Consider the following 14,226-nt stretch of genomic DNA (forward strand, 5'->3'; position numbering starts at 1 on the left):
AAAAATATAATATTTTCTTACAGATGGCGAAGAGAATCACAGGTACTATCACAATTACAAAACTTAGCAACTCGCCTACAGCTACAAACACCGCCACCTAGTGCTCCGATAATTAAAGGAGATTCTCGAAGAGCGAGCAAACGTTCTCAAAACACTCCGACATTAACCTCATTCGATAATGCTGGTTATATAATTAACGAACCGAAACAGATTCATGGATCACAGCAATTCTTCCATAGCAATTCAGCTTTTGGCTCACAGAATGAATTCAATGCCAGTCATTTTGCACCGGCTCAGCAATATTCAACTCCTGCAAGAGGTAAATTTTATCAATAGATTTTTAAATTCTTTTTAAATAAATTCAATTTTTTTTACCTCTTCTGAAGGAAATCGAGCTCAATCCCTAATGGACCTCCGATGCACTCTCCCTGGGTTGTACAATCCTCGATATGTGATCGATAACGAAGATCACAATGCGAAATATTTCAACATAACCGTTGACGATTTGAAAAACAGCCTAAACGATTCCAAGAAAATATCAACCAGTGTGGAAGAGCAAAATTCAATAATTGGTTCAGTCACAACAGACCCAATCTATTGTACAATCGATTCGGCAAAGCCTCAAAAACAACTTTCCCGGAATTGTGTGTCCTTGGAGAATCTCGATGGCATTGCCAAAGTCCAACGTGATCTTAATTATGGTAATAATCTGCTTCAAAACTACGAACAGCAATATTATTTGGCAATGATGGGCCATCCGATCAACTATAATCCGCATCAGCATCAAGCTCTTTTGGAGCATTTGCATCGACACCATCACAATCCAAGGCAGTCGAATAGACATTCCTCGTCCCAGCGACATAATATGGCGGTGGCGGCGGCGGCCTCCGCAAACGGAATGGTCGGAAGCGGTGGAATCGGTTATGGAGGTTATACGAATCCCTTCGCCTACAATGCACCTGGAAATAGTAAATTATCACTCGGGAACGAATCCGATGACTATCGAAAATATCGTGATGTAGCTCTATAGAGTAATACAGATGTAGATTGAGGGATATAACCGCTATATCTCTACCAAAGAAAAATTCCACTAACCGAATCTCAACTTATCCAACAAGTGGTTGATTTAATATTTTTTTGTTTTATTCTCTCTCTTGAGAAAACCTCATATTGTTAAGGTACTAAAAATATTGAACTTGCATTGGGATTTAAACAAATAAAAACTTAAACTATGGTGGCTAACTTCGCAAAGCAAATAAATGCTCTCAAGTAAAATTAATAAACAAAAACTAAATAATTAAGCGATACCAAATGTGTCAACTATGTAATATTGTTATGAAAAGACAACGAAAATTATGTATTTTTAAAAAAATATTATTTTATTTTTATTTATTTATTGTTTATAAACTATATAATATATAATAATATGCAATGCATTTAGATAATAAGGAATATTCTGTGTTTTTTACTTTGAAAGTTTAATAAACTACAAAAACAAAAAATAATAAGATATGTAACTGCTATTTTGAATGTTTTAAGTTTTTTTTATTGTTATTGTTGTTGTTGGTGGTGTCTGCTCAAGGACCCAAAAGATCAGATAAAGGATTGCTACTTATTGTCTTCGCCGCAGCCGGTTGTGCTGAAATGGGTTGCTTTGTTGACTGCGTCCGACTCTTCGTGGGGTTTGTTTTCGATTTATTGACTGAAAACAGATAAATATATGAAGATATCTTGGAAAAACGTTTTAATAAATTGATAGAAGACAACAAGCTCTTAAAGGAGTTTCAAGCAGGCTTTACGACAGGTTATTTTACGGTTGACCACATTTTTATCCTTTAAAGTATCGCAGAAACATTCCTCAATAGGGAGAAGAAGCTATATACGTTTTTCGTTGACTTTAAATCTGCATTTGATATGATCGATAGACATGTGCTTATCATGGAAGGTCATGGAAGTTCGGGAGAGTTATTCAGAATCTATATGCCGATACAATTGCTAAGGTATGGAATGGAGAAGAGTTGTCGAGAGGGTTTAAAACACAAAATATATCAATATTGTCAGCTTTGGAGTTTGATGGTGAAATTTTGATTTTTAAACGAGGACGAGGCCGCAATTCAGCCAAAGAAAAAATGTTCTATAATTGAGAGGGAGAGAAACTAGTTAAGGCTAAAGGTGCAATTAGTGCAACTTGAAAAAGATGTTTTTCTAACAAAAGTATAGAACATAGCAGCAAGTTCAAGATGTTTGAAGCGGTATCTGAGTATGTCATGTTTTACGTGGCACAAACTTGGGGAACGAAACAATACGAAAGAGTTGAGAAACTTCTCCGATACTATATTAAGCGAATTTTTATACTGCCATCAAATACCCCCCACTATGTTATTATGTTGGAATCAATATTATCACCTACATACGAACCCTAAAAATGCAAGCCGATTACATCTTGAGTGTTGTGAAGATGAGCAATAATAGACTTCCGAAGATAGTAGCGCTTCGAGTAATACGAAATAAAACAAGTTGGTGTGCTGATTGGATAAATTTGGCAAGAGAATGTGGAATGGAACTTAACCTTTTGTGTAATAAACAGGATGATTTAAAAGCTTCTTTATATCAGCTCGTTTCCACAGTGGACATAAAACAACGAGAAAAATACTTCAATGATGCTACAGGATCTATATGCTGGCAGCTCTACTGTCAACTAAATCACAACTTGGAAGAGAGGAATTATTTTAGGGACGATAATAGCTTGTTGAAATTTCAATGATGGTTAAATTGAGAGGTCATAGAGATGACTTACCAATTATATGCTCATTGTGCAATTTAAAGGAAAGGGAGGATTTTTTACACTTTGTTGGAAGATGTCCACTTCTTAGAAGGAATGCTGTTGGTAGCGAAATACTGACGCAAAATCAAGTTATACTCTTACTTAACAATATGGAAGTGTTAAAAAATTATAACAATTCCGCAGGCTAGCTCTTTTCTATAGAAGTAAAATTATAAATAAAAGTTTTTAAATATATTATTGAGCTATGTTATCTTTTTTTTATGATTTGTCAACCAGCCAGAGGGCAGTAAAACCATGCTTTTTGTTTTTTTTTTTGTTTGCAAACTTTATAAATTAACGTTATCAAAATAAAAACCAATCTAATCTAAATCTAAAAATCTAAAATTTATAAAAATATCAAAAAATTAATAAGTTCAGAAAATGTACAAAATATAAGGAGATTCAAAATAAAGAATTTAGAAGCATTACTGGGTTAGGTCTAAGAGAAGGGTATTGCGAAAGACTGATTTAATAATGTTGAAATCAAAAACATTGTAGTATAAGAAGCCCTGATAAGAGAATTACACTTGAGAGAAAAATTCATGGAGGAGACGCTGACAAAGGTGGTTTAGAGAGATCGGATATAGTAAGGGTTGGACAATTAATCTCACACGTTTAACAAAGCCTAGTGATGGGTTACTTTTAAGTATTATATCGCCTAAATGGGCAAGGAAATTAAGCTCTCGGTCACATACTTACGTCGCAAATAACCTCAGCAGTGGGAATGATAATGGGGAGAGTACTGACACGGTGATGTTCTTAAACGCTTTCGTGGTTTGGGTTTAGATTTAAGAATTTAAGTTTGAACCACACGGAGAAACTTTAGAAGTCAAAAACTTGGTGTGATTAGCGAAAGGTGTGTATGGGAATATTAAATAATCAATTGCACATTGACTATCGTTAATGTTGAGGATAAAAACGAGATCACCTAAGTGCCAATATTGGGGTATGCCAAGGGTAGCAAGAAAAGACACACGATTTTAAAATGAAAGATTTACAATGAAAACTTAAAACATGTTTTCAAAAAATTTTAGGATGTGGAAAAGTTTGAAAAGTTTGATAGTTTTGATTTTGAATACTATCTTTGGGACCTTTTATTTTAATTAGGGTTACGAGGGAGGTTTTGCATGAAAATTCCCTTGAGCTGTACAAAGATTAAACTCTTTTGAGAGGAATAATATAATAAAATAAGGACGAAAAGGGTCTGGTTGGGTATTTTTTTGACACCATATAGAAAATCTATCAAGATTCGCTTGCAGATGTCGTGAATATTTTACGTGTTTATATTCGCCAAAAAATGTTCGTATACAATTAAAGATCAGAATCTAGAATGGAAGCAACAACATTGATTGTCAAATGAATACCATTGGATCTAGAATACTGCCTTGTAGAATACCGAAAGATGAACTGAAAGGCTTGATCTGAAACGGACGATGTAATTTTTATTAGACTAATAATAAAATGGAATAAAATGAGTGGGAAAGCCAAGGTTTTTTAGTTTATAAACAATAATTATGGAAGGCATTTTGTCGAATGACTTGGATGTAACATCAACTTCATTCCCTTTCTCCATAGAGCACAGCGTATGTGATACAATTTAAATTTAAATAAAAACTTCAAAAGTATGGCATACTTCAGCGAAACGACTAGGTGTGCTCAAAAGTAAGCTGGTGGGGATTCCTAGAAGCGCTAGTTATACAATTAAACTGTTTAAGGGGTCATTTTATAAGAGCCTAGTCCGTTAAATGACGTAATAAAGAGTGAGGCAATTAATATGTACACGAGGTCTGAGAGGAAGTGTTGATTCAATGACTTTCACAAATAATCTTAAAAGTTCGTCTTTAAATATTTTCCAGAAGATTGAAGTGAGATTTCGGTGCACCAGCCTAGGGATGGAAGCTTTTTTTAATATTGTTTAGAATTATATGATCTTAGAATATTTAGAATGAAACAACAACAACTTGTGCGTGCTACCACCAAGTTCATAGTCTGGAGTTATAGCTATTTCACGGGGACCAACCCGATCATCAGACTCCTTTAGTGGTGCTTAATCGCTTTATGTTCAATTTAATTTTTGAAGAACTTTTGCCCGAGCTGAGCTTGAACAAGCGATCTAGCGTGTGAGGAGCTAGTGCACTACGCACTACGCCACCGCACCCACATGAAAGTTGTAAGCCAATTACAGGTTTTTTCGTTCTATCGAACTATGCTGAACCGATTAGCATTTTTCTAAGCACACACAAGTAATTGTTGTTGTTTTATTCATGTTCCTTCTATTATCTCCTCTCTTTTTCATAAGCCAACGATTTCGATTGGATTCGTATGAGAAGGGAGATGAGGATGATCTTTCTTTGCAGTTTCACATACGAAGGAGAAGGATGTGATTCTGGAAGAGGATATTAAAAGCTTAAAGTAATATCGTCAGCGAAACAATTGGATTAGAAGCTGTATCAGTTATAAAAATGAGAAAAAGTGTCGAAGAAAGAACAACGCCTTGCGGCACACCAGCATTCGAAATGTGGTTTTCAGACTTGAATTCTTTCAAAACAACATGAAAGAGGGATTCATCGAAAGCTAGAGCACGCATTTTCAATAAGAAGACTCGATGTTAAAATCTATCAAATGCTTTTGAAATATCAAGCACAATAATCATATTTTTAAAACTATGTAAAGAATTTTTTCACTGGGTGAGAAGACTCATAAGATCATCATTGTTACGAAAGCCATACCGTCTTCCAGATATATGTATGTATGTTGACCTGATAATTAATTTAGGTATTCATGACTAGGAAAAGAAGGGACGAAAGTGCAATCTGTCAATAATGAGGGGGAGGAGGATTCCTTTTGTTTGCATATGGCCTCGAAAATCCATCTAATCGAAAAGTGATCTAATAATTACGATAGATGAAATAGACTTCGCAGTTGCTTTGCAGCGTTTAAAAATAAATCTTCAAAAAGAATGGCTTGGATACCATCCGAGTCACCGTATTTGGGTGTTTTGAAATATTTTAGGACTCTAGCTACAATATTAGTACGAAATACAATTGGTCCCATAAAATAATTTACGCTCTCAAGTAAATGCTCTGGAATTTTTCAATTGGTGGGGAACTGTCAAGTAAAGAGATAAGCTTCCTCTTAAGAGGTTACAAATGGATTGTTTCTGACAACGAGCTTCGGGACCGAGGAAGAATTTCTCATGTTTTTTTTTACGAATGACCGAAAATTCTTACTGCCTTTGGGACATTCCAGTATTTCCTGCCGTAATTTTTGGTCCTTGAAAATATGGGTCCTTCAAAAATGGATTTCGCAGGCCTACCTGACTTGTTTGCTTTTTCAGGTTGTTTTAATTGGGTTGGCTATAAAAGCACCAGAAACTTGTTTCTTTAATCCTAATAACCTCCTTGCAGCTTTGCAAACCATGCTTTTACCTTAGGTCTGATACTTTTAACCCTGTTTGACATAAAAGTTATAGTCTCTCAATGAATCATACTTGTGATCATATCAGCAATTGGAGATCATGTCAGCATTGATCATATCATATTGAGCTCGTTCCATTGGCTTTCTCTAATTGCCGTATTGCCAAACGGTTCTCTTAACTGATTTTGTCTGACTTGAGAAATTAACAGATATAACACTATGTTCATTTGTTTCTGGAGGAGATAGAACACTGTGTCCTGTTCTTATCAGGATCAGAAAAAAGGAACAAGCCAAGAGAGTTTTCTGCGCAATATTCGAGGGGATTCGTTGGCTAGCTGATGTAATTAAATTCAGCAAAGACTCCTTCAGTTGGCTGGCTCGAATTACGAAGTCAAGAAGAATTGTGTACATTGAAATCGCACGTAAAAACACTGCCATCAATAATATTTCAAAACTTATGGATTCCATGAAAACCTGTGAACATTAAAAATCTTAAGGTCTTACCTTTAGTTGATGTGCCAAAGAGACTATCGCTATCATCATCTGATAAATCAGCAAACAAACTCGACGAAGTCGCCGCCGCAGCCGCCGTCTTATCCTTAGCAATCTCATTTTTCTTCGTAACTGTTTTAGGTTTGACTTTTCCAAATATATCATCTCCCGATCCGCTACCCTCATCGCTCGAAAACAATGAAGCTGATGGTTTAGTTTGTTTTGTCGAACTCGGTTTTTGTTCTGGCTTTTTATGGGATACTGGTTTCTTAGTAACTCTTGCTCCCTTAAACAAATCATCATCCGAACCATCATCTGAATCACCAAACAGAGATTTCGAAGTTGTTTTGAATGCAAATTTAGGGGTTTGTTCTTTCGGCTGTACGGAGTCAAAGAGAAGATCCAATTTGGATTTCGTTTCTTGAGGCGCTTTGTTCGATTCTTGCGAAGTTTTCGAGGGAGTTACAAAATTCTTAGGTGTTCCAAATGGATTTTCATCAATTCCATCTGAATCAAAGAGAGAATCTAAATTTTTACTAGACAATGAAGGTGAAGAGTCAATTTTTGATTTTTCTGTGTTCGATTTAATGGTTGCGAAAATACTATCGGGTTCAGTATCAGAATTTTTGAACAGAGAAGGCAGCTTAGTTGTTGTAGCTTTTGAAGAAGCCCCAGAAGAAGTCACAGATTTGCTGAAAAAGTTATCCGACTCTTCAAAAAGAGTTGCTTCGTCGGGTAATTTATTAAGACTTCCTTTAGACTCCTCAGTGGTCTCGCCTTTCTCATCAAATGCTCCAAGATCTTTTGGAGGCGTTTGTTCCTTAGAGTTTTTATTGTCTACCGAAAAATCCTTCTTAGAGATTTCTTCTTGTGTTCGAATTTCAAAGCTATCTACTTCATTTTCTTCTTGAGTGATAGTTTCTTCAATCATGGACTTCCTGTAGCTCTCTTTTCTTCCCATTCGAGTCGATGGCCTTCTCTTTACTTGAACCTTGGCACGATTTTTATTTAAATTAGGTAGAATATTCTCAGGGAGTTCTCTTGTTGTTTCTGGCGCTGCCGGCTTACTTATGGGAGCAGGATCATCTCTCGCACTAGGAGTATTTTGTTCATTTTGTGTAATCTCAATTTGTGGTTTCTTCTCAACTGGTTCGGGTTTTTTAAACGATGGCAATTTTGCGGAAGGCAACAAAGCTCCAACATTGATTTGGATATTCATCTTTTTCAATTTTGAAACTTGTGGTTTCTCTTTTTTAATTTCCGACGTAACTGGTTTCGAGTCTTTATTATCATCTGGTGGAGGTTCATCGTTGATCATGTAACTGGGAGGTGTTCTCATTTCCCGACCCGCTTCGATGGTTTCATTAAAATCGTCATAGAAAATGCTGTGGATTCGTTTAGTCGGTGTCACTACAGCCGACGCTGCAGGAGGGGTTGGTGGTGTGGATTCTGTGAAGTCATCATCTGGTGGAACATCAGCAAAGAGATTTAAGCTATTGTAAGGAACTGAAGAGGAAGAAGCCGAAGGTAAAGGTTTAACTTCAACATCCTCTTCGACCTGGTGCAGTGGAGATTCCTCGTTTGAAGTTGGATTTGGATTCTCATCCTCAGGAGGGATGTCATCATGAAAGAGACTTGTATAGCTTGGAATGATTGATGATTTCTTTGCAGAGGATGGAACTTCAGGCGGGGTTTCAATATCCTTCTGTTCTTCAATTACTACTATTGGCTTTGGTTTAGGAACCGGTTTTGATCTTTCTCCATCTGCTTTGGGAACTATTTTAGTTTGAGTATTTTCTTCGTCCTTTACTTTAGTTTGTTGGGTTTTAGAGACCAAATGTTTAGAAGATTCTGACACTTTAACATCTAAGGTGGAGTTTTTTTTGGAAGAACTCCACGAAGCACCATCTATTTCAGATTTTGCAGCTTCACTTATTTTAGGAACGTCGTCTAAAGGTTTTAAGATCGGAAGAGAAGCTTCTGAAGAAGGTGTCGGCACTTCTTTTGTTTTTTCCGGTGCAATCTGAGCATTTAAGGCACTAGTGGTATCTTTGATCTCCTTAGAAAGATCTTCTGTGGCAATATTTTTTGAGAAAGCTTTCACTTGTGGCTTCGATGCCTTATCAACCACTGGCTTCTGAGCAATGACTGGTGGTCTTGGAGTTGCTACTGAAATACTTGTGGGTTCATCTGGAACTTTTGTAGATGGAGTTTCAATAGGTTTCATCGCCGGCTGATCGGAAATGTTCAAATAATCTTCAGACACTACTTTATCTGGTTTTGAAGGAGTTGTAGAGATGAAGTCTTCAGGGTCTTCATCTGCAAAAATATCCTTAAGTTGTGTTTTCTCTGTGCTTTTTCTTGGACTGGGAATATCATTTGGGGGAGGAATACCTTCCGTTGGTTGGCTCGTAGTCTTAGAATAATCTTCAACCACTAATTTTTCAGATTTTAAAGGCGTTGTAGAGATGAAGTCTTCGAAATCTTCAGGGTCCTCATCTGCAAAAATATCCTTGACTTGTGTTTTCTCTGTGGTTCTTCCTGCAGTAGGGGTATCATCTTTGGGAGGAATATCTTCCAAATAACTTGGTTTACTTTTTTCACTCTTTGTCTCTTCCTTTGAACTCTTTGATTCAAGCACCTTTGAATCTTCTTCTTGATTCTCATCTTCATCATCATCACCAAACAAAGTTTTACTTTGAATAATTGGAAGCTTCTTCTCAAGTTTTTCCTTCTGAAATAGGTTTTCAAAAGGATCCTTCTTCGCCGGCTTGTTAGAGAATATATCATCCTCATCTTCCAAATCATCAAAATCATCGAAAAGGCCTTTTTTAAGCAGTGAACTTCCTTTCGGTGTTTCCTTCTTTAGCACAGGATCAATCGCCGGTTTTTCAGCTACCGAACTTCTTTCATTAAAAAGACTTTTTTGAACAACAGGGGATTCCTTTGGTAATGGATCATTAGTGGCATTTTCAATGTCCAGAGGCGAATTGTTATTAAAGAGGTCTTTGCTGGACTTAGGAACGGATTTATCCTGCACAGGAGGTACCACACTCACTCGTTGCACATCTAAGTCATCTGAAAAGAGATTCTTTGTTGCCTGAGTGAACGGTTTACTTGTGCTTGGTTTCGAGGCAAAAATATTATCAAAATCATCATCTTCGTCGTCATCATCGAAGAGATTCTTTATTTTAGTCTTCCCTATCACACTCACGGCCTGCGGAGTGGCTTTGAAGATGTCATCATCATCTTCAGACTTTGCCGGTGATTCTAGTTTCTTCTGCACAATTGGTTGTTCTTTTCTGACTGTGGGTGGAAATAGATCATCCGAATCGTTGAAAAGATTTGGGGCAATTATTTTCTTAGGAGGTTCTTGTGTCCTCTTAGGCAAGGAACTAAACAGATCATCGGAATCATTGAATAGATTTGGAGCCACAGCTCTACTGGGCTCTTTTTGCTTAGGGGAATTTGAATCATCAAATAGATTTGGAGCAAGGGTTTTCTTAGGCTGCTTCAGTTTTTGGGAATCATCATCATCATCGGGAGGAGGAATATGGTCATCGAAGAGGTTGGGGACCACTGATTTTTTCGGTGGTGGTTCTGGATTTTCTACATTTCGCTGTTCATTTGGTTTGACATTTTTATTTGCAGCCTTTTCAACAATTTGATCCATGAATGAGCTAAATTCGTCATCGTCGAATAAATTCAAAGTTTTTTTTGCTCCCACACGACGATTACTGTCGCTCTCAGTTGATTGCTCATCCGGCGGTGGCTCATTCGGAATATAACTTTCAGGAATGATTTTTTTCTGCGGAGCAGACACAACCTGTGGCGGAATAACTTGCGGAGGAGGAACAACTTGAGAGGAAGCCTCTTCCTGTGGTTTCGACTCATCAAAGATATCATCGAACAGTTTTTCTTGTCGCCGTGGAACATGCACATAGTATCGATGATCTTGAATTGGTTGCTGTGCAATTGGAGCATGCCTCTGAGTTCTCGGTGTCGATACCTTGGATTGAGAGTAGTCTTCACCTTGATACGAGGATTCACCATCATTCGATGGGGTTCGCAGGTCTTTTCTTTCCGAACTGTGGTGTTGAGTATTTAAACCCCAAGCTGTAGAGTCCCACTCAGAAATGGTTAGAGCATTACTTTCATAGGAATCATCTGCGGTCGAGGATGATTCAGAGAATTGTTCAGAGTTTTCTTCGCCAGAGAAGTCATTATCAGAGTCACATAAACCAATGTGCCATTTTTCTTTCCACATTGTCGAACCGTAGATGTGAGGCAAGGGACGAGCTTCGTAAGGATTTTTCGAGCGATAAACAACACTTAAAGAAATAGTATACAATTGAATCACCATCAAAGTTAAAAAGAACCTAAAAAGCTTACCTTGTTACAGGCTCCTCGTCATCATCGTCTGAATCCTCATAACTGATTGATAACGCTTCATGGCACGTATTCATCATTTCTACATTTTTCTTCAAAAACGGATAGATGTCTTGACTCATGTCCTTTTTATCGGTGACCTTTGTAAAGATTTAAGTTATTGAATCGTGTGAATTTTTAAATGGAAGGGAAGCTCTTGGATTGAACTCCGAAACTTAAACTGTATGAAATTTAGTTCGTAAGATGACGTACCTCTTCACATGGAGCATTAGTTTGATTTGCCAAAGTCTCATCATCCTCATGAACTCGGTTTTCAACAAATTTTGAATACTGCAAAGCAGCAAGTTTATTTGTTGCATTGCTCAGGGCTATCGAGGTCCGATCTAACTTGGTAGACATTTCATTTAACGCTGAGCTGGTTTTCGTTACTCTCTCCTCGAGATTCTAGAAATTTAAACAAAAAACTTTCTTTATTTGATAGAAATTTTGATAAATTAGAATTTCCAAAACTTACATTCGAGATCTGATTCATCCATTGAAGCAGCGAACAGTCGCCTTCGAGAGTCCACTGTTTGGATTTTTCGATTATCTTATCAGCATTTATTTGATTTTCCTAAATTAGAAATTGAAAATTAATGATTTTTGTTTATAAACAAAATTTTATTTTACCATTTTTCATTGAATTTTGTTTTGTGTGGTATATTTTTAATTTTTGTGTTGATTAAAATATCAGCTGATAATAAAAATGCATTTGTCACATTAGAAAGAGACAAAAATTAGTTTGTATTCTATTTGTTTTCTCATTGTTCTGTCATATTTCTAAATAGTTCAGGGTTGTTGTTGAGGGTTAGTTTTTAATTTTATTTTCGGACTCTGAGGACACACTACCGAATAATTATATTCATGTAGTGGTAGTTAAATCAGATAAATTTGTTGTCGTCATTTATTAATAATTTTGTCTCACAAATTTGACGCATAACCCGATAAATTTGGAAAAGATATTCATGACTTAAAAATGACATTTAACACCAAGAGTATAAGCAGCTACACAAAATTTCAAAAATAAAAACAATTGATTTAAAATTTTAAAATCTTTCATGTTGTTCTTGTTGCGTATTCATCCTTTATTCCACGGGTTTACTAAACTACGAAAAACCTATGGATTCAAATATTTGTCATAAATAGCATCGGGTCATATTTTAGAGTGTGAAAACTTTAAAAAATTAAAACAACATAAACATATTTTCGGAATTAATTAATGGCATTTATTTTCTCAAAATGATTTTAATTAATTATGGCTTAAATATGAGCTCCCAAAGAATCAAGATTTGCTTTTTTGGTGGGATGCACCTATGACTTAACATATAGCCCTATACAGATAATTTGATAGGTGTTAAATCAGCGCTCACCATTTACCCTGAAGGCAGCTATTTGCTGATTTCGAAAGATATAGAGACAGATGATGTATCCGCCACGTCATATGTTTAGTGAAAGTGTAAACCGTACCAAAACGTTTAATTTTATTGGACATAATGATAGTTAAAGCACTGTCTTCTCTTCATATACTGTTATTTTTTACGAGCTTAATCAATAGCTGGTAAATAGCTTGAGATAAAATTTAGCTTCCATACGAAATTCCGAACTCCAAACCTTATGGAGTTAAAGCTAAGTAGACATTTTAGTTGCGTGGTAAGCAGCTCTTGCTTAAATTTCATATTTTGATTTCATAGTATACATTATTGAGCTCTCAAAATTTAGAGAACTGATAAGTGCTCGGCACTTTTATTTCGAGCTAAATTTTGACAGAAAAGTCTTCGAATCCAGAAGGCCGTGGATTAGGTGGCGCACACAAGTGGAAAGTGACCTCACCCAACTTGGAGCGAGTAACTGGAGAAATCTAGCTAGGGACCGAGCTAGATAGAGAAGTTTGTTGGGTGAGGCCTTAGTTCACACAGGACTTTAGCGACACCTTAAGTAAGTAAGTAAGTAAGTAAGTAAGTAAATTTTGACAGATGATTGAAGATCGCAGCTAAAAGGAAGAATTTTCGGGCATAAAGTTAAATACGACGTTTGTGAAATACAAAAAAAACAAATTTGAGTTTTGACAAGAAAAAGAATTTGCCGATGCTCGTGAAGTAACATCTTTCAAATTGGAACAGGTGCAGAGTTTCCAAAAACAATTGCATTTTCTACACAACATTTTTCTGTCAAAATTTAACTTAGGTTTAAGCTGAACTTTGGAGCAAAAACGTGAGTTTAATTTTAGCTTCACCTGCGTACTACCCTTAAACATGGAAAGTGAATTTGCACAATTCACGATGAACCGTCAAACAACACTGACAAAAATATCAATGCAGCTTGCCAAAACTGTCGAAACATGCACAAAAACCATCTAAACTTCACATGCAGCCTTTCATTTTTTTATTTAGAGAAACGTCTGATTTAAAAAACACACTCTTAAACTGCTCATATACGACCGAGCCCATTGATACGGTTCACATATGCCCTACATACACGAGACACAGCCATTTTGTCAAGCAAAAATAAGTTTATCTGAATAGTAATTAACATACAAAAGGTTCTTATAAAAGTAATTAAAAATTTTAATTCATTTGTTAAGAAAAAATTTGAAAGCAGAAAAACAAGACCGAAAATGGTAACCCTATTTAAAAAAATTTGTTAAAGGACGCAGATTGACTGACAGCGCCAAACCGAGTCACCTCAGGTTCCCTACACACGGTTGACTATGGATCGGCTCCGGCCCAATTGGATCTTTGGTTCAGTCGTGTATGACTCGCTTTAAGGCTTGCAGCAACACTTTAATGTCAAAAAGTTATGTTTTATAAGAAGCAAAAAGAGTTACCACTGCCGTTTTTGACATATATGTATGCCTCCCTCTACTTTTCTGAATTATGCAGATGTAGATACTGTCTTCGCTTCATATTCGCTTATTGTTAATTTATTGACGATGCCATTCAACGAGAAAGGAGTATTGTCTCTAACCATAAAAAGTGACTTTTCACGTTCAACGATTTATATGGACTGCTATTAACAAACTTCGTATGGACTGGCAGCCCACATACAAATAAGGTAACCATTTTGTT

The 14,226-nt window shown here is 36.3% G+C and overlaps 2 protein-coding genes across 5 annotated transcripts in view; one reads left to right on the top strand and one right to left on the bottom strand.

Moving 5' to 3' along the window:
* The window catches only part of LOC129948919 (uncharacterized), a 34,857-nt gene extending 33,568 nt beyond the window's left edge, over positions 1 to 1,289 (top strand). For all 4 annotated transcript variants that reach the window (XM_056060066.1, XM_056060068.1, XM_056060067.1 and 1 more), the window contains exons 5-6: positions 24 to 319; positions 387 to 1,289. In XM_056060066.1, the coding sequence (XP_055916041.1) occupies positions 24 to 319; positions 387 to 1,030 (940 nt within the window). In that variant the 3' untranslated portion in view covers positions 1,031 to 1,289. The remainder of the gene's footprint in view (positions 1 to 23; positions 320 to 386) is intronic.
* A 64-nt stretch (positions 1,290 to 1,353) lies between these two features.
* Positions 1,354 to 12,118, bottom strand: LOC129948918 (WASH complex subunit 2). The gene is made up of 6 exons (XM_056060065.1): positions 11,792 to 12,118; positions 11,637 to 11,735; positions 11,375 to 11,566; positions 11,126 to 11,262; positions 6,746 to 11,064; positions 1,354 to 1,702 (listed from the first exon to the last, which is right to left on the bottom strand). Exons 1-6 carry the CDS (start codon positions 11,792 to 11,794, stop codon positions 1,578 to 1,580), a joined length of 4,875 nt encoding a protein of 1,624 aa, XP_055916040.1. The 5' UTR covers positions 11,795 to 12,118; the 3' UTR covers positions 1,354 to 1,577.
* Between the last annotated feature and the right edge of the window lie 2,108 nt (positions 12,119 to 14,226).

The sequence above is a fragment of the Eupeodes corollae genome, chromosome 3 (assembly GCF_945859685.1).
Source record: "Eupeodes corollae chromosome 3, idEupCoro1.1, whole genome shotgun sequence".
Classification (NCBI taxonomy): domain Eukaryota; kingdom Metazoa; phylum Arthropoda; class Insecta; order Diptera; family Syrphidae; genus Eupeodes; species Eupeodes corollae.